The sequence below is a fragment of the Dipteris shenzhenensis genome, chromosome 25 (genome assembly GCF_047967505.1).
Source record: "Dipteris shenzhenensis isolate YYH24624 ecotype China chromosome 25, Dip_SZ_1.0, whole genome shotgun sequence".
Classification (NCBI taxonomy): Eukaryota; Viridiplantae; Streptophyta; class Polypodiopsida; order Gleicheniales; family Dipteridaceae; genus Dipteris; species Dipteris shenzhenensis.
Window position 1 is genome coordinate 36,782,610 of NC_141620.1, and position 20,215 is coordinate 36,802,824.

A 20,215-nucleotide genomic window follows, 5' to 3' on the forward strand; every position below is an offset into this window, starting at 1 on the left:
ATGTGCCACCACATTCTAGAAAGCAAATGGAAAGTATACAGCCCTTAAGAAGATTGGAAATGGTGAAACACCACGTGGATAGATTGACTTGCAATGGATATATGATGATGCATGATGCATACATGATTAGCAAAGTGAAATATGTTGAGCCTTCAAGTTTTGCAGAGGTTGTAAAAAATTTAGATTGGAGGGTTGCCATGGATCAAGAAATGGATGCCTTGGATAAGAACAACACTTGGACACTTGTCAAACTCCCGAAAGGTAAGAAAGCTATTGGTTACAAATGGGTTAATAAAGTGAAGTGCAAATCTGATGGAAGTGTGGAAAGATACAAGGCAATGTTAGTGGCAAAAGCAGGGATGTTTTTATCAAAGCTATACTTATATATTGATATAAAAGCTTGGAGAAAGTTTTCAAGATCATTTTTTTAGTTTCACAATATTAATAGAGTGTAGTACTTTTTTATATATTTTCTTTTGAAATTTGAAGGAAAAAACCTAAATCCTAGCGAAACTTTACATTTTTTTGCATAAAAGTTTCAAATCTTGGTGGCAAATGGTTCAAACATTTATTTTTGTAGGGCATACAAACTTTTGATACCAATATAAAAGTTTAGCTTCTTAACGAAGCTAACTTGGAAAAATCATCCCTAGGAAGAAGGGTATGCCCAAACATATGGGTTGGAGTATTATAAAACATTCAGCCCTGTGGCAAAGATGACCACCATACAGACCGTGATTTCTTTGATAAGCATGCATGGGTGGAAGCTATATCAAATGGATGTTAGAAATTTATTTTTGAATGGTACACTTCATGCCTGGGGTGCCAACTCAATATTTAATATGTTAGTACTCTCATCCAAAATCTAGGGTATGGGGGGTCAGGGTCGATAAATAATATGCATGGATTTCCTTAAAAATTTTCAAATATGCAAGGGAAAAATATGAAAATTTCATGTCCCCCCTCCTACAAAATACAAGGTATATACCTTGAAAAATATGCAAGATTTTAAGATTTGTACATATTTTTCATAATATGTAAGGCCCAAGGGGGGTGGGTTACACTAAAATATGAAAACCCATCCCCTTTCAAATGAATGTAACTTTTTCATGTGCTACGCAAATTTCAAGTTGTAAAGACATATTTGAAGCCCTTTTAGTGTAGAACATAACTATGCTATTTTGAAGAATTTCTACCCATGGCATATTGCTAAATTCATCTCATACTCAAGATTTTGATAGGTTTTCTTACTAGAGGGAGTTGGTGCCCCAGGACTTCATGAGGAAGTTTATATGCATGAGCTCGAGGGGCACATACATCCCCAAATACCCTATGCATGTGTGCAAGTTAAGGAAAGCCCTCACCGCCTATCCAATTGAAGGCTCTGCTTTCAAATAAGAAGTGATCCGTCCCATAGATGAAAATCGTGATCGATAAAGCTCTGATGTCACTTTCAAGCCAAGAAGGACCTCCATATTCCACCTAGAAGAAGCACGGAATGTTAACATCTCAGGGGGGTCACTATGTATAAACCCTCAATAACAACGGGCATTCAAGCCCTATTTGTAGAATCCCTTATCTATAGTTTTCACATTGATAAAATGTATCCTTTTTCTATATAAATATGTAATGTTTTTCCAAAATAATTTTAAAGAGTCCCTTATGTAAATCTGTTTTTGTAAAATTTAGATATTAAAAATACCCTTCTGTTGAACTCACGTGATAGGGTTACATATGATGACTGACCCCCCCGAGGCTGACATGTACGAAAACCACAAGTTAAAATGGAGCCTCCCATTGAGCCTTGACGTTCGAGAACCACTAGTTATCAAAAAATTGGAAAATAAATTAGGTTAAGCCTCCCATAGCTCACAATGCTCTTTTTGAGAGCTTCCTCCCCCTAGGGTTTTATATCTACTCATTTGCACTTGAAGACCAAACTTCTCTAGGTTGTCATTGTACTCGTTTGCACTTGAAGAGAGAACTTCTCTAGGTTGTGTGCTGCCAATAGGCGTAAACGTCGAGAGGAAATTTGGAGAAGCAGTTGCACAAGCGAGGCTCGACTGATTCGAGAGTGCGACTGTCAATGGCGAGAGAGAAGAATTCGATTGATGGCGATAGATACAACAGCATGCATGCCAAGTAAGTTGAAGTAAGTTGAGATGATTCTAGTGACAATTGGTCCATGGAAGCCACATGCCAGCAAACGGAATTCAAAGGGCCATTGAAATCCGTCCCTTTTAGGGGCAATGCTAATAAATATAAGATCTCCCCTAGTGTAATGGTCTGGACAACTCTGACGCGGTTCTTCCGATCTTTTGTTAGGCGACATTGTCTTCTCAACACCAGTACCTCTAGAAGCTGTAGTTCTGGTCTTCTGATGTGGGCTACTCTCTTTGGAGAGCAGCCGACTTCTTGCCCTGGACTGGGATGGTGTCGTCGATCTCACTCACTGAGTTTGTAGGGCTCTCCACTGCACTTGAGCATGATGGATTGGCTGAATTGCTCACCAATAACAAAGCCTCCTGGGTCGTTCTATCTTTGAAATTCTGCTGGGTTTCACATGCATCGTTTGCTTCATCTTCACTCACAATCTTGTTGGTCTCCGCCTGAGGTTTCTTCATCTTGGTCTTCCTTTGTCTCTTGATCAGCCTGCTCTTGGTCGTCCACTAGACTCGGGGGGGTCACTCATCATATGTAACCCTATCACGTGAGTTCAACAGAAGGATATTTTTTATTTCTAAAATTTACAGAAATAAATATACATAAGGGACTATTTAAAATAGTTTTGGAAAAAATTTACAGATTTGTATAGAAAAGGGGTACATTTTATTAATGAAAAAATTTACAGATAAGGGATTTTAAATATAGGCCTTGAATGCACGTGATATAGAGGGTTTATACATAGTGACCCCCCTGAGCCACTAGATCTGTTTTGGTTTGTTTGTCTTTAGGAGTTATATCTTCATCAGATTCAAATTCCGCATCAGCATCAGATCCGGTGTATGCTCAATCTCCATTTCGGTCTGGTTGGGGATCGTCGTCATGCCAATTCGCCATTTTGTGTCTTAATGCTTAGCTTTTCGCAGATTCAAAAATAACAATCTCTCACCCGGATGAAAGGGGGTGTGAATTGTAAGGCAGAGAAGAAGTGAGTGCATTCTTCTTCTTCACCTCCGGGAAGAATCTCGGGCTTTGGATGAGCTTGAATTACAGGATGATACATTGATTGATCATCGTCAAGCTTTCGAAAGAACTGTGTGGCAAAACATTGAAAAAATCACCGTTAGAAGCATTGTCCTCTGATTGGCTTTGGATTTGCTTGACTTGGCCGACATCGTGCATATTGCCTTTGTATTCTTTTATGATCATGCGTTTTAATTGGCCATGTTATGCTCCACTGGAATATGAATTCCTTATGATAGGGCAGCAAGAACTTGATGTAATCTTTGGTGATGGCCTCTCTTTTCATTTAGTCTCTCATGCAAGGCAGGTATTATGGTTTTGGCAGGTTGGGGAGGTGGGTGAGCTCGGAGATCTTCCAATGGAAAGGTGAAGTTCCAAGGGCCTCTTGATTGGAATCTGGAGGAGAAAGAGCATTTGGAGGAGTAGCTTTTGGATATGTTACTGTATTTGGTTCGTCTAGCAGAAATATGCGAGGTCAAATTACTAGGGGAGGCATCAGTCAGGAAGCTGAAGAAGAATTCTTTGAAGTACCCCGTGGAATTATGCAAGGGCTCCTCCAAGAAGTATACACTAAATGAGGATGATGAGAACTCAGGGGGGTCACTATGTATAAACCCTCTATATCACGTGCGTTCAAGGCCTATATTTAAAATCCCTCATCTGTAAATTTTTTCATTAATAAAATGTACCCCTTTTCTATACAAATCTGTAAATTTTTTCCAAAACTATTTTAAATAGTCCCTTATGTATATTTATTTCTGTAAATTTTAGAAATAAAAAATATCCTTCTGTTGAACTCACGTGATAGGGTTACATATGATGAGTGACCCCCCCGAGGATGAGAAGAACATCAAGGTACAAGAACTCGGAGCTGGTTGGGAGGAGGTGTAAAGTCGCGATCCTACCCTCCAATGTGACTATCTATATAGCCGACACAACAAAATATTACGCGCATTAAAAATAATTTTCAATCTTGTGCATTGTCAATCTGTAACGTCACAAGCCACACAGAAGCTCTTGAATGGTGTCTTCTGAAATCATGATGTTCCCAGTCCATTTGTAGGTTCTGTTGAATTTAAAAAGTATTTTACTTGTAGTTGGCTAGTTACAACACCTAGGAAGTGTAGCATCGTGTGGATGGTAAGAGTAAGTTCCCGCGTCGGTCGAACCCAGCAAATTTGCCAGGCTTTGCGCAGGTCCAACATGTTCCCACGAGCATGCCCTGTAATCTTGGATGCTACATTCTGGCAAATCTGGACCCCTTTGGAGATGGGATGAAGGCTTCTCCACCCGAGCATATAGGTGCTGGACTCACTGGACACCAAATTTGCTGCCATCATCACTGATGGAATCGCTCTTCTGCTCAAAATTCCGTGCCATTCTGCCTAATTCGTAGCCACTCCACCTGCCAGTCTGCGATCGCTCTAGCTCTTTCGTCCTGCTCTGACTCCCTCTTGGAGCTTCGTCAGAAGTGCACATTCTGCATATGCTGATGGCGTGCGACCTTTGAACGTCCGGTGCTGACTGCGCTTCTTCATCCCATGCGAGTTTGAACGACCAGGTGCTGGCTGCCTTCAGGTGTGACTCTCTTCCCTCGATAGTGCAAGCAATTCTTCAAATTCGTAACTACGACAGACTGAGCGACGCACTCTCTCACTCACTGCATTTTTTCGTCTAGCTTGTAAAGCACCATCGCCTGTACTACTGATCGAGCTCACCTATAGTGCGTCAAAGTTTGTGCGGCAAATCTTTCATAGCTCCTACAATAAATCCATCGCCACATCTCATCTCTCTTCGCTGATTGCAGTCGCTAATTCTCCTGCAATAACAGTAGTAATATTACCTCCATCGTTTCGACTACAAAATCAGTGCAACGTAGCTGCATGCACAGAAAATTACCTCCATGCACGAAAATTGAGAGTGATAGTCTTCTCCACCTTCATGGACTTTGCTAATGCTACTGTACTGCTCCGCTGCCTTAATCCTCCTCGCAGCTATTGCTAATTTGTGGCTCACACCTTCTGCAATCGTTGCCTTGCTCGCCGCCTCCAGCACAAAATTCCTCCTGGCAACTTCGCTTGGCCCCTACTTGGCGAGTCCCTGCAATTCATCTTTTTGTATCTTATGTTGCGCATTTCTAGAATCACAAATCCCATTGGCGAGCTGCGTTTGTCAGTTGATTCTGCTGCAACTCACAAATTTTCCTTACTTTTAGTCTGCCTTGTAGGAGTCGCTCAAAAGAGTCCCTCGACAATGTTTAGCTTGTTTCCCCATTGGTAAGCTTTGTAGCTAAGTTTTAGTATACCAGCCCAATCCTTAAAGGTCAATTTTCATTCGTAGTAAGACAAGGTGGCGAGTTGCTTTACTATATGCATTTTTCTGTTCGTTGCACTGTCATCTCATGACCTCTGGTCTGCTCTGCGTTGATCGTATTGTGAATGTATTAAAACACTTCAGACAGTTGGAAGTTAATCGGTTTTGTGGTTCATTTTTCAACACGATTAAATGTTTTATGGTTGGGTAAAGAACCTTCAGGCAGTCCAATAAGTGCCATTTCCTCTCTCCTTGCTTTTGTTTTTACCAAGTTGCAATACAAAAACAGGCATTGGCTTTCTCAGCATTAACCGACGGGAAAGCCTCTACTGGTACATAGATTCTCTTTCATTGTGACTTGAATACTTTCTAGAGCTTCTTCTTCCTCTCGGATGGTAGCTCCTCATAGTTGCTTTGCCGAGTCGAACCATGTAGGCCATATTCCTTGGTTTCGAAGCTCCCATTGCAGAGCAATGCTAGAATCGAGGCCACGGATTGTGGCCCACATGCTCCTCAGCTGCAATGCAACATGCGGAGTACTCTGATCTTAGTGTTGTTTCAAAGATACTTTATGTTTTGTTATGTTCGAAAGAGAAATACATGATTTCCAATGCTTTCCTTTATATTATGACATGCTTTAGATGCTTCTTTCTTACGCATGCGCATTCATGTACACATGCATTACTTTGACATACTTTGATTCGTACAAGTGAAACTAATAATGCACAACGTCCTTCTAGTTGAAATGGCATATCTCCAATGCATAACAAGTTATCTTTTCTTGTACGCACCAATCTATTCTTCATATACCATCCTAATGGGTTGTTGTGTCCATCCATCATATAGGTCCATCCATGGCGTATTCTTTTCCTTTCTCCTTCCATGGATTTCAAATTAATTATCCTCCTCGTTTGCCTACCCAACCACTGCCCTTGCGAACTCCCATGGCCTCACAAACTCCTTCTTCAATCCCGTGCTTAATGCCTCCCCAAATGTCCAACCATCCGCGGCTTCCAATTGTTGATCTTAACATGGATTCACAAGAATCCTTCCTTCCTGATGTGGACATAGTGCCATCATCCCAACTTGAGGATTTGCAATCTCCTCCATAGCCTTGTTCTACTACTCCAGCCATTCTAAGATCCAATTCCACTGTTCCGGAAGTGCCACAAACAAGCTAAACGAGTGCGAAATCCAAAGCCAAAGCATCGAAGGTACCTAAGGAGAGTGATGGCGATGGGAAAATGTGGTCTATAGAGGCTGTTGAGATACTATGCCTCTGCAAGGCTGCTTTTGATCAACGCCACAAAGAGGGTGGTCTCATGCAGAAGCTAAAAACCCATGAGGAGCAGTGGTAACAAATTGCTAGAGATTGCAGTGAGAAATGGATGCAGGTGACCTTGGAACGAGCACGCGACAAGCTCTCTAAGCTATGGCCTCAATATCATTGGGTTAGAGACTATTGAGTGAACATCCCTTTTGGGAGGTCATCGTCCTTGACTCCGAAACAACACATTGCTGAGGGGATGAAATCCTCAAGGTTCTCTAAGCAGATTTGGGCACCATGCATCCCATATTTGAGAGGGATAGGTGTGTGGATCCATCTGTAGATGTCTTCGACATTTTTGATGATGGTATGCATTTGTCTTCTTGTTGCAGTAGGTAGCCACATTTTCTTTCGTCCATTTCTAAGCCATTGTATTATTCTTTACGTTGTGAAGTGCAAGAGCAACACTCTTCCCCCCAAAGCAAATGCCAGTGAGAGTACATCAGAGGTAGAGGATACGGATCCGCTAGATGGTGATGGCAAGCCCTCATCTATTGGGATGCATAGGAAGACGAAGAGGAGAACAATAGAGCAACAGATGAGGAGGGGAACTTGAACTTGGAGCAGTCATTCAAGGACCTCGAGAATGGCCACAACAAGTAGCACAAAGAGGCTTTGGATGTCAACAAGCAGAGTGTGAATGCCAATCTACAAATCGGCACCATGTTCACCGGCGCTTTGGATATATTTGCCATAGAGGTCGAGAGGCTTGCAGATAGTCCTAGCAGGGCTATGCCTTGATTGTTAGGCCTTTTCCATTCATTTTATTATCATCATTATGGTTATATTCAACTAGATATGTTAAATGTATTGACTTCTTTTAGAAACCAAGTGGATGTATTGAGTTTCATACATAACACTGCTTCTTTTTGTGTTGGCCATTTCATTCTTTACTTTTTCATTCAAATACATATGTGCACAGGCAATGTGTTGGCCATTTACATTCTTAACATTTTCAATCAAATACATAGTTGCATAGGAAATGTGTTAAACACAAATATCTTTGACCTTTCCTTGAATATGTGTTGACTTAAGTACATAACACCATAGGCAATGCATGGTCTTTTCATTGTGAATGTATGGAATTGTTAGGCCTTTTCCATTCTTTTTATTATCATGATTATGAAAATTGAACGTGGGAATGCAAAATGCCGAATGCTCTGACTTGCCAAGCTTTGCCAAGTCGCTGGCATATTTTTTGGGTTCAACCGATGCGAGAGCTAACTCTAAGGATCATAGAAAAGGGGCAATGCTGTCGGGCCACTACAAGGCACTTTCCAATGGAAATATCGACCTTTTTTACATTATAAAGTTTTTTTTTAACGAGCGTAAAGGTCGGTATTTACATTGCTATTAGGATAAAAAAAGAACGGTCAGTATATTAGTGTCACTATATAGTGACTCTGGTAAACATCACTATATAGCGACACTAGTAAACGTCGCTATATAGCGATGATTAACAGAAGCTTAAAAAAACATTAGTGGGGCTAAACAGGGCCACAACAAGCCTTGTTTTGCCCCACTAATGTTTTTTTTAAGTAATTACAAAAGAATGTTTTTTGTTATAAAATTTTAAATGTGAAAAGGGTGGTACAAAATTGCTCAAACGAGCCGAGCGACAGAAGCATATACATGTCAAAGATATACAACATCGTTTGTTACATAATTACCCTTTTGAAAAGGGCGATACAAAATTGCTCAAACGAGCTGACATACAGAAGCATATACATGGCGAAGTATATGCAAACTACTACTACTACTACTGCTGCTCCTTATCCGAATCATCGTCCTCGTCCTCATCCTTGTCGCATTGGCTTGATCCTTGGCCCTCGTGAGCTGCGCCTAATCCTTGGCCCTCATGAGCTGCGCCTGATCCCTGGTCCTCGTCGAAGCTGTGTAAGCCTAATCCCTCGTCATCATTGCTCACATCCATTGATGGGATGCTCGAGCTTTGATTCTAAGAGTGAAACCATATTAATTGGAAATTAGATTGGAACTTAAAAGAATAAAATAGTTTAAAAAGTGAGATTACAAGCAAAAGTAAACTTATAATGTGCGAGCAGCCACCTTAGCCCAATTGACCGTAGCTCCCAGCACCTCTTGCTTAATAAACCACGTCTTTATTCTTAAGCGGAACCAGCATCTCATCTCTATGTCTATGGGAAGGTGACCCATCACAGCTTGTTATGGGCACAATTTATGAGAGTTAGATAAAATGCATACAATATGTAGTAAAACAAATAGAACAATACATTAAATGAGAAGAAGTAGACTTACCATGGTTGCCTCGAACGCTAACCGTCCGCTTGCACCAAAGTGCGAAGTACCTCAGAGTCCAACTGTCGTCTCGCAACCCTCCTCTGACCCTCAAACACTTCGAGATGGTCCTTGTACTACTTCTCGAAAAACTTCCAGTCAGCTTTGTCTGCCCAGCTGGGTTTAGCCTTTCCCTTTGCGATGGAAGTATGCAAGGTTGACCTACGATGCTTCAAGAGGACCCCCATGCGCTCTTTCATATAATCCAAATTGAACTCCCAATTTGGGAGGTTAGGATATTGTCTTTTCAATTCATCGATTTCTGCCTACTTCTTTTGGTCATCTTGGTACGTCCGCCAGTCAGTAGCTATGCCGCTCCTGAAGTGGTGGCTCATTGAGCCCTTTTTAATATTTTCTATTATCTCTCTAGTAACCGTGATTTCATAAGAAAGGTCCTCGATCGAGTAAGGAGGACTCAGGGTAGTGGCAGAGTCAGAGTGACGAGTGGTGTTATTGCGAGCACTTATGGAGCGAGAAGTAGCAGTGGGAGTAGAAGAGGGCAAGGGACTCGACTGGTATTGGGTCTCGGGACCAAGTGGAGACCTATAGGGATGTGAGTGTGCTGACTCGTCTACATCTCCCGAGTCAGCACAACATAAGTGACCCTTTCTACTCTTCCTTCCCTTATGATGGGCATGCCCAGGTGATGACCCCTCAATTGAAGGGGCTAGAGGGGAGGGATTTGCTGAGGTCCCCTGGGATAGCAGAGAGAAGAATCTCACTGCCTCTATATCGATCATCTATGCGACAAACTTGTCTAGACTCCCGACAAAGCCATGGGCTGCTAGCAAAGGACTTCCCCGGGGGGTAGTCACTCACAGTGCTACGTCGGAGAGGAGTCGGGCCAAAGGTAGTCATAGGGGTAGACCCCCGAGGTGTCGCCTAAGTGGATTCAAAGTCATCTGGAGAGTAGAGATCATGATGTCTCCTCCTACAAGGGTTTTCGTACTCGTCGGACATGCGACGTGATCCCATGTCTAATTTGGGGAGATTGGACAAACATAGACACAAACACAAAGACCAAAAACAAAAAAAAAAAGTGGGTAAGAAGCAGATAGACAATTAATTACTTAAGACAATTATAAAATTCAAACAAAAGAAATTATGAAAGGGCAATTAATCACTTGTGAAAATTATGAAATGACATCAATGCATAAAGGATAAATATGAAAGAACAATTATTTACTTTAAGACAATTATGAAAAGCCAGTTTTGAAATGACAAATATTTATGAAAGACAAGTGAAATCCAATAATATTTTCATATATATATATAATATATATATATATAAAATAGAGACCAAAAGTATGTCTCCAAAATTATGTATATAATATATATATGTCCCTGAAAGTATGCTTAAGCAAAATTTGTCTCCAATATAGGTCTACTACTCTGCATTACTATTTGAGGTACTTTCCTCCTCCGTACCACTAGGCGGGTCACTGGGGACCTCATCCTCCACCTCTTCTAATATGCGGTCATGCTCTTCAGCAATTATGTACCTATAATCCATGAATTCCTCCACAATCCATTATGTCCTTTACACAATCATATTTGAGGCTCCACTGATCGTGGCGGTCTCTCCACAACCTACGGAGATATAATCCCTATGATGTGGGGAACCGGGTTGGGGTTTAGGGAGGACACCCATGGGTGAGGGCGTGGTTGTTCCATTTAGAATTTGTTAAAAAAAAAAAAAACCAAATACAGCTAAGGAGCATGTTAAAAAAGAACCAAATACGACTAAGAAGAGGGGAAAAGAAGAGAAGTATAAGCATAAGCATAAGCGAAGCATAAGAGAAAAGAGAAGCATAAACATAAGCATAAGCATAAGAGAAGGAAGAGGGGAAAAGAGATTGGAAGAGAGGAAAAAGAAGAGGGGAAAAGAGCATAAGAGAAAAAGAAAGAAAGCATATGCTTATGCTTATGCATGACCATATGAGCATAAGAGAAAAAGAGAGAAAGCATATGCTTGTGCTTATGCATGAGCATATGCCTCTTTCTTCTCTTATGCTTATGCTCTTTTCTTATCATATTGTTCCCCTCTTTCTCCTTCTCCTTCTCCTTTCTTTTTCTTCTTTTCCCCTTTTCTTCAATCTCTTTTTCTCTTCTTTTCATAAGCATATGTATTTGCCTATGCTTATGCTTATGCTTATGCCTATGCTTATGCATGAGAAGGAGAAAGAGGGGAACAATATGATAAGAAAAGAGCATAAGCATAAGAGAAGGAGGAGGGAAAAAGAGCATAAGCATAAAAGAAGAAAGAGGGGAAAAGAGAAGAGAGGGAAGAAAAAGAAGAGGGGAAAAGAGCATAAGCATAAGAGAAGGAAAAGCATAAGCATAAGCATAAGAGAAGGAAAGAGGAAAAGAGGGGAAGAAGAGGGAATAAGAGAAGAGAGGAAAAGAGAGGGTTCCTACACCCATCACTGTAGCTAGCGCTTAAGGCGTTAGCTGCAGGCCAATGCAAATAATGGAAACAACAAAAGGGAAAAAGACGAAGCACTTTTTTACTTGAAAATGTTCCGCTTGGTGTTTCGTGGACTGGCCTTACAAAAAAGAGGAAACATACCATTTTTTCAGATAATTAGTTAGAGGAAGGAGGAGTTTGAAGAAGCAACTTTTCAAAGGGATTGGATTGAGGAGACAAGCATAAGCCTACAAACAAGGAGAAAGAGGAGGAAGAGAAATACCAAAAAGAGAAGAGGTGAGTCTTCTTTCGTTCACCAAATCTCGTTTTTTGTCCTTAACCTTTGAAAATCAAGCATGAAAGTTAGCACATAGGCTTAGCAATACAAGGAGAAACATCTTTTAACACTCACAAAATAAAATCTCATAAAAAATGAACCTACAATGCTTAAAGAGACACACCTTCTTGAAAAACTTCCTTTCACACAAGCAGAGAGGGAGAAGGGTGGAGAGGGAGCACAAGTGTTGGGAGAGGGGCTGGGTAGGGGTGAGGAGTGTGGGGAATAGAGAGGAGGAAAGTGAGGTCATCTAATATAAGATAGGAGGAGAGATTTTTGCTTTTCCCACAATAGAGATGTGAAAGATGGCATCGTGCGGGGTTTTGGGTTTTAGCCCCCTCTGCGTCGCTATATAGCGATGCTAGTCAATCACTATATAATGACATTTATATCCTAAAAGCATCGCTTTATAGTGACGGTTCATGGCACTTACTGTTAGAAGAGAGGAAAGGAGCTCATGGGTGGCTATTTTTTGGATCTTAATAGATTTCCTTGTAGCTCATATTGTGATTTTGGAGGTGTGTAGATGGAAGGGACAAGTGGAAGCTCGTTAGATGATGCGCCAATGCTCGAAAGCGCAAAGTGGCTTACAAAGAGGTTGTATTGTGATTGCACTCATTGTAAGCGAGAAGTATGACATCAATGTCGTATTGTCATGCACCACTTGGGATGTATGGGGAGGAGCTCGAACTAGTACCCACGATTGGTGTTGCACGTGGTGATGGATAATCGGTAAGTCAATGCTATTTGAGTTCATGATTAATATTGCATACCATTCTGACACGAATCCTTGAGACAAGATCTTACATTTACATGAAATCTTGAGACATAATGAGGAGGGTGGCAAGGGTGCACATATACCTTCACACTTTGAGCAAGACTATAGTCTCCAAGATGTGCCAGATGATGAAGAGGGTATGGTGGACATGATGGATTCTATTTTTAGGAGCACTACATCACATGTATACGCGATGTCCGAGTCTGAGGTCAATATGCAAGAGTTGCAATCAACATAGTTGTACGAGGGTGCTAGGATGTCTAAACTACGAGCTTGTCTCTCAATCTTGAATCTACAAGCAAAGTATGGGTGGTTAGATATAAGTGTCTTAACCTTAATGAGGTTGCTCTAGAAGATGTTTCCTACACAAATACCATGCCCGTGTCAAGAGATGAAGCGAAGAAGATGCTAACAATGGTGGGTATGGATTATGATACCATCCATGCTTGCCGTAATGACTGTATTCTCTTTCATCATGAGCATTGAGATTTGGCTAGTTGTGCAAAGTGTGGGGAACAACGATATAGAGATGACTTGTAGGGTGAGCAGATACTTGTAAAGGTCTTAAGACACCTCATGCTTGCACTACTTGTGCCAGGGAAGTACAAGGCCAAAAATATGGACATGTACATGGCACCTTTGATAGAGGAGTTGCAGATCTTATGGAGAGGAGTGCGGGTCTTTAATATTTTCAGAGCTCCTAGACATACCAATGATATTTTGGTCAGGGGTATCTTGATGTGGACCATGCATGACTACCTAGGATATGGAGAGTGCACAGGTACTGGTTGTGTCTTTACATGTATAATATAGGATTATGCTTTTATGGCTCTCTTTCACGCGCATGTCTTATACTAACACATTCATGCAAGCGTGCAAGACTTGTTACAAGTGGGTATTATGATTGTCTTGTTTGTGGACCGGGTTTGAAACCACTTGCACGATACTCCAAACATATGAGGAAAAATGTTTATGAAGGTCATGCTCGATACCTTCTGTCGGACCATCTCACGCATGGAGGTCAGCTTGATCCACCACCATCATATTTGAAGGCAAGTGACTAGATTCATGCTTAGAGGGCAAATGGAGAGGAACCTCCTCATGGTATGAAGAGGCTTTCCATCTTTCATGAGCTAATTCCTTATTGGAGTCAGTTAAAAATCAATCATCTCTTGGATCCCATGCATACCTTTAAGAATGTGGGGGCTACTATTTGGGCACACTTGGTTGGTTCCAAAGACTCGAGAGGAGTGCGAGAAGACTTGTGTACTATGAATAGGATATCTCGTTTGTGGCCCCAAGTGCGTGCTTCGAAAAAAGTTGTCCTCCCGAAAGCAACATGGATCCTCTCTAAGAGAGAGGCAGCATTGATGAAGGCAGACATTACCTCTTTTTGAACACCCATAGGGTACATGTGTTGCTTGAAAGGAGCATTTTCAAAGGACAATAAGCTTAGTGGGCTCAAGTCCCATGATTGGTAGAAGGTCTTATAGGTATTCTAAGATGTAGGATTAGTATATCGATAATTGTGATGCATTAGTGTAATTATGAGTATGTTATATTATTGACATGACTTCTTTATTGCTTTGATAGTTCATCCTCCCAATTAGAGTAAAAGGGTGCTTACAAGAAGATGTTAGAAATGCTATATTCAAGATCAGTGGTATTGTGAGGTATGCTTACTATCAAATCGCATTGATTGCATTTTCTTGAATTTAAGCTAAATAATATGTAGACTAATTATGAATACATCTTACATGGGCATGTGTAATAGGTGGATATTTCAAAAAGAGATTTCCATATCGAGCATCGAGAAGGCTAGGGTGGACTCCATCGAAGCCGTATGCTTGCTAGAGAAGCACAGCGACTGTGCTAATTTAGCTAGAACCTTCTCATAGAGTCGGTATGTGGCTTCTCTGAGTTCTATAAGAGGAACTTTAAGCTTTTCCGATCTTTCCCATTTCGCGTCGCACTGTGTTGAAGGCCTGCTTGAAATCTAAGAAACAATAGTACACAGCTGCTTTCTCACCTTTTGCTCCTTCAGTTGCAGCCCTTATGGCAACAACCAGATGATCAACCATTGAGGGCTTGGGAGGAAACACTGCTTGGGATGGTGCCCTCACTCCTTGTTCCTCCGCCCATTTGCTGATTTTTTGCTCAAGGATAGTGCCATATAACTTTGCCATGTTCCCTCGAGCATTATGATAACTCAAGTGCACTTGCTTGTGCACATAATTGATGAGGTGGCCATTCTGGATACCGTTCATAGTTGGTGGATGTTTTTTCTCGAGCGCACAGCTTATGAAAACTTTGAAGGGATTTGTAAGGCAAAGAGCAAGACCAAAAGCAAGCATGGAAGAGGGATAGCTTGTGCAAGAGTCATTAGTATATATCACAGAGTTTCTTGCATCCATAGATCCCGATATGCTGTAGGCTTGGCATAACAAGGATGATGATCGCATCGTCAGTGAGGTTCCCCAAGGAAAAGGGATTGAAAGAAAGATGAGTGAAGAGCAAATGAAGAAATTCAATAAGTTTTGTATCGTCAATAGCAAGGAGATGCAGAAGTGGATTGAGAGATATGAAGCAGCTAAAGTAGAAAGAATAGTTGCAAGGAAGAGATTCAGAGTAATTTACAGGCGATCGCAACCATATCCACAGGATCTCGCCCTTCTCCCCACTCACATGTCACTTGATTGGCTACAAGTGGCTCTACGTAAAGCCAAACATGATGGAGAGACAATAAACGAGTGCGAGCGAGAGTTATCATCTGGATGTATGATGCATGTAAGTTTCTTACCTCTTGACGTAATTAAGTAATTATTTGTGGCAATATATACTATAAAATAGATGCATCTTCATTGTTTTAATGATGCTCTTTTGCAGTACAAAAAGTACACTGCATTATGGCCATATGGACAATATTTTCACGTGAAACGCATCGATTCAAAGAAAGTCACGTATGATTATGGAGTCATGGCTAACTTCACACAAGATAGCCGAGCAAGTGCTTTGCATACTAATCTTCTCTCCTCGCAGTTAGATTATTGTGGGACCATACGCGAAATCTATGAAATTGATTTCAGACGATTTAGTATTTTCATTCTTGATGTAAAATGGTTTAGAACTATTTACAATGGTTCTCATGCGATAGTGTGAAAAGACAGTAGCGGTTTCTTTGCAATAGACTCCACTAAACATTAGACCGATGAAAGTGAGACTTTTATTCTTCCCGAGCATTGTGAGCAGGTGCATACTAATGATTTAATTAATCGAAGCTTTCATTTTTAAAGATCCATTGGTACATATAGTTAAGCATAATTTCATATATATAATTGATGGCATTTGGCACCCATCTTCAATATAGGTGGTTTTTCATCTGGATCGTTCTGATCCAAGATGGCTATACATGATCCAAGTTGCACCACGAAGTATGCAAATTTTTGAAGATAGAGATGTGGATATGGAGATGCCACTACCAATGCCGGATCCAATTGATCTAGATGGATCTAGCGAAGAAGATGAAGATCACAATATGAGCCAAGAGGAAGGTGTGCATAATGACATCGTATGAGAGGAAGATGGAGATCATGATATTCAAGAAGAAGTTGACAATCATCAAGAATCACCACACTTTATTGAAGAAGATGATCAAGTTTTAGGTGAACATACGATGCTACAGTACGATGATGATATAGGAGATCAACTCGATATAGAGTTAGAGATAGACTTGTTTGGCGCGTTAGACTTGGCTCGGGATGAAGCCGTTGATGTAAATGCTCTTCATTGATTTTTTTCATCTCAAACTTGGACATAAATGTATAAGCTTCAAACTTGATGTACATGCTCTTGTACTTTTATTCTCTCAAAGGATCAAACATGTATCAAAAGGAAAAAAAATTTGTCATTGGCAAAAACTATCTTTAAAGGTCGGTATGTGAAAAAACACTCTCTGTAAAACATCGCTATAGAAAATTGTCTCAATGTTGCTATATAATGTGACCATTCACAAGTCTAGTAAGTGTCGCTATATAGCGACTCTCTTTAAAGGTCGCTATATAGCGACACTTATCTAAAGTCACTATATAGCGATACTTAACTAATCCCGCTTTGATTATCGATGATTAGTATCCCGCGCATGGTAAACGTCAGTGCTTAAGCGTCAAAATAAGACCCGTGTGTAGTAGTGGACGCACAAATTGTGCCCTCTTGTTTATATATTTATATATTTTATATATTTTCTAATAGAGAAGGTTTTACTTGACGTTGAGAGGAGAGTTAGGTTCTAGGCAAAGAAGGGCTCCAATTGGCGAAGAGAGAGAAGGGAGGGTGGGTCCCTAGCCCTTAGTGAAATAACCAATTATGCAGCAACTGGCTTCTTTAGGACAATTGCTTTCGTTTGCCGCCTTTTTTGTCACAACGATGTGCAGGTTCCACTTGGCGCTGAGAGGAGAGCCAGGTTCTGGTCCTAGCCCTTGGTGACTTAACCAATTATGCAGCAACCGGCTTGTTTAGGACAAGTGCTTTCGTTTGCCGTCTTTTTTGTCACAACGACGTGTAGGTTGCCGGCTGGCCGCTCGCATCCTGATTCCTTGAGGTCTCTAAGTCATGCCTGTCCTAACTTCCTATAATTAACAACCTATCATACTCTGATCTGAACTCAAATCTGCTCCCCCTTGCAAAGATTGCCATTCTTCCACGTGCAGGTCTCAACACGTACATAGTACACAACCGGCCATGCTCTCAAACAGACTCGCTCTAATGTTGTTAGCTGCTCTCTTCTGTAGCTGCCTTCTTCTTCCTCACCTCGGATATGGAGCTCCCATCCGGTCACCCGACCTCAGAAAGTGTCATCACGCAATCGCTAATTCAGTCGTGCCCCCCGGCGTCACACTCACCTTCGAGTGTTGCCTGTCCTTGCCCAAAAGGATCGTCAGATTCTCTTCCAAGCGATACCCAGCGGTGGAAAGGATCAGAAGGCCCGCGCACAATGCAGACCAGGACTATATCAACAAGTACAACAAAGCGTATGAGCTCATGAAATCCCTTCCGTCTCATGATCCGAGGAGCCTCGCTAGGCAAGCTGATATACACTGTGCGTTTTGTAATGGAGCCTATACACAACGAGGAAGCAACACTCCACTTCAAGTACACTTCTCATGGCTCTTCTTGACCTGGCATCGTTGGTATCTCTATTTTCACGAACGTATCCTGGCAAGCCTCATTGGAGACCCCAGTTTTTCTCTCTTGTTCTGGAATTGGGACAACCAGGAACAAGGAAACATGATGCCTTCCATGTTCGCTAAGAATGGAACCGTGCTCTACAATTCCAAACGAAACCCAAGTCACCTTCCTCCTGCGCTGGTGCGACTCAATGCTCTCTCCAATGCTACGAATAACTCAGAGATCATCAACGAGAATCTGAATGCCATGTATCAGTCCGTGGTAACCGCGACAACAGCGGAGCTTTTCCTGGGAGGAGCCTACAGGTACGACATATTGTGTTAATATGCCCGCTACGCAACGGTTTAGGTCATACTCAGCTGGCGATCCGTCATACTCTGACAGCAGGCTCCTCCATTTTCTAGGGCTCGAAGTTGCAGGATTTAGTAGAAATTGAACGTATATTCGAGCGAGCAGACCCCTAATTATTAGCTGCAGTAGTGGAGTGTTATGCTTATTCAGTCATACACAGGCCTCATCTAATCGATCCATTGTTTCTGTGTAGGGTCGGTACCAACACCATCAACTCAACGGTATTGCACGCGCCTCTGGGTGGAAGTTTGGAGAACAGCGTGCACAATGCTATCCACTTCTGGACGGGCGACCCTCGACAGCCCCTCTTCGAGGACATGGGGGTGTTCACCACCGCAGCCCGCGATCCCATATTTTTCGCTCATCATAGCAACGTCGACAGGCTGTGGGAGGTTTGGAGAGAACTTCCGGGTGGACGGCGCAAAGACCACACCGACCCGGATTTTCTCGACGCAGAATTCGTGTTCTATGACGAGAAGGCGAACCTGGTGAAAGTAAAGGCCGGAGACGCTTTGAACTCCAAAAAGCTTGGCATAAGGTACAAGAAAGTGAAGGCCGACGAGCTCTGGATAAATTACCAGCCACAGCCAGCCTCCAGCAACACCATCCAGACCTCGAAGTCGGAAGTGAAGGAGATAGGTCCTGCATCGGAGAACCAGGCGAGCATAAAGCTGGGGAAGAGGCTGATTGCAATGGTGAGCCGACCTCCAGCGCCATCAGCTAAGGAGTTGAAAGTCCAGGGGGTGAAGAGTGCGCAGGAAATGGCGGAAGTTTTGGTGCTACAAGGGGTGGAGATACCGAGGGAAACCTTTGTTCAGCTGAGGGTGTTCATCAATCTGCCGGATGCGGAAGAGGATACAAGCACCAGCGGTGCAGAATACGTGGGATCCTTCAACGTTGTTCCCGACGTGGGTAACTCCGAGCAGTTGTTTGCAAATGTGAAGCTGGAGATTGGCGATAACATCAAGAGAATCGGACTGGAGAAGGAGCAGAAGGTGGTGATCACCATTGTGGTGAAAGCCCATAATAACCAGCATGTGGACGTCAGGGTGCAGGGTATGGAGATCGAGCACCAATAACAAGTGTGCATGTATGCACGGGAGCACTAGCTCCGGTTAGTGAGTTCCGCGGGTTTCTATATACCTGCAAGATTCATTAGGTTATGTAGTTCTAATCAAATTGATCAGAGAATAAAGTTTTTGGTTTGAGGGCTAGTGGAATTTTTGGTTTGAGGACTACAAGAATGGAATCGATGCTTTAAAAATCTAGTGAATCTGAATCCTAGAATCTTAAAGGACAGAAACAGATAAATAAAACTAGATCCGGGCAGGTAGCTCTATTGAGAGAGAATATGTTTTATTTGAATTATGTAATTTTAGCATACAACCACACATTTTGTTTTTAGAAACTTGATTAGCACATAGCAATTTGAATTTGGCACATAGCAATCTGTATTCAACACATAGCACTTTACGCTCTGCACATAGTACTTTGCATTAATTAGCATATAAGCACACACTTATGTGGGGGGAGAGTTACCACACTTCCTCACCAAAATTATAAGACCAAGGAATGTTTCCTTTTGTGGGTCCATTTCAATTTACATTTGGCACAAAGCACTTTAAATTTTGCACATAGCATTTTAATCTGTCATATAGCACTTTGCATTTGGCTTAAAGTACTTTGCATCTAGCACATAACCACACATTTTTGTGGGGGAAGAGTTGGTACATTTCCTCTCCAAAAATTATAAGACCAAGGAACATGCCCTTCCTTGGGTTCATATCGATCTATATCTAGCACATAGGAATTTGCATATAGCACGTAGCAATTTGAGGCACTTTGCATTTGGTACATAGCACTTTGCACTTGTCGAAGACTTCTTCAGAATTTGTCTTCTTATTCATTTGAAATTGCATTTGGCACAAAGCACTTTTAATTTCGCACATAGCATTTAGAATCTGGCATATAGCACTTTTGCATTTAGCTTATAGTACTTTGCATTTAGCACATAAC

At 41.7% G+C, this 20,215-nt stretch overlaps 1 protein-coding gene across 1 annotated transcript; it reads left to right on the forward strand.

Annotated features, from left to right (window-relative positions):
- The first annotated feature begins 17,401 nt into the window (after window positions 1-17,401).
- On the forward strand, window positions 17,402-19,278 carry LOC147885831 (polyphenol oxidase I, chloroplastic-like). Its single transcript, XM_087396229.1, has 2 exons — window positions 17,402-18,153; window positions 18,393-19,278. The coding sequence occupies exons 1-2, from the start codon at window positions 17,402-17,404 to the stop codon at window positions 19,276-19,278; spliced, it is 1,638 nt and encodes a 545-aa protein (XP_087252355.1).
- Window positions 19,279-20,215: the final 937 nt, after the last annotated feature.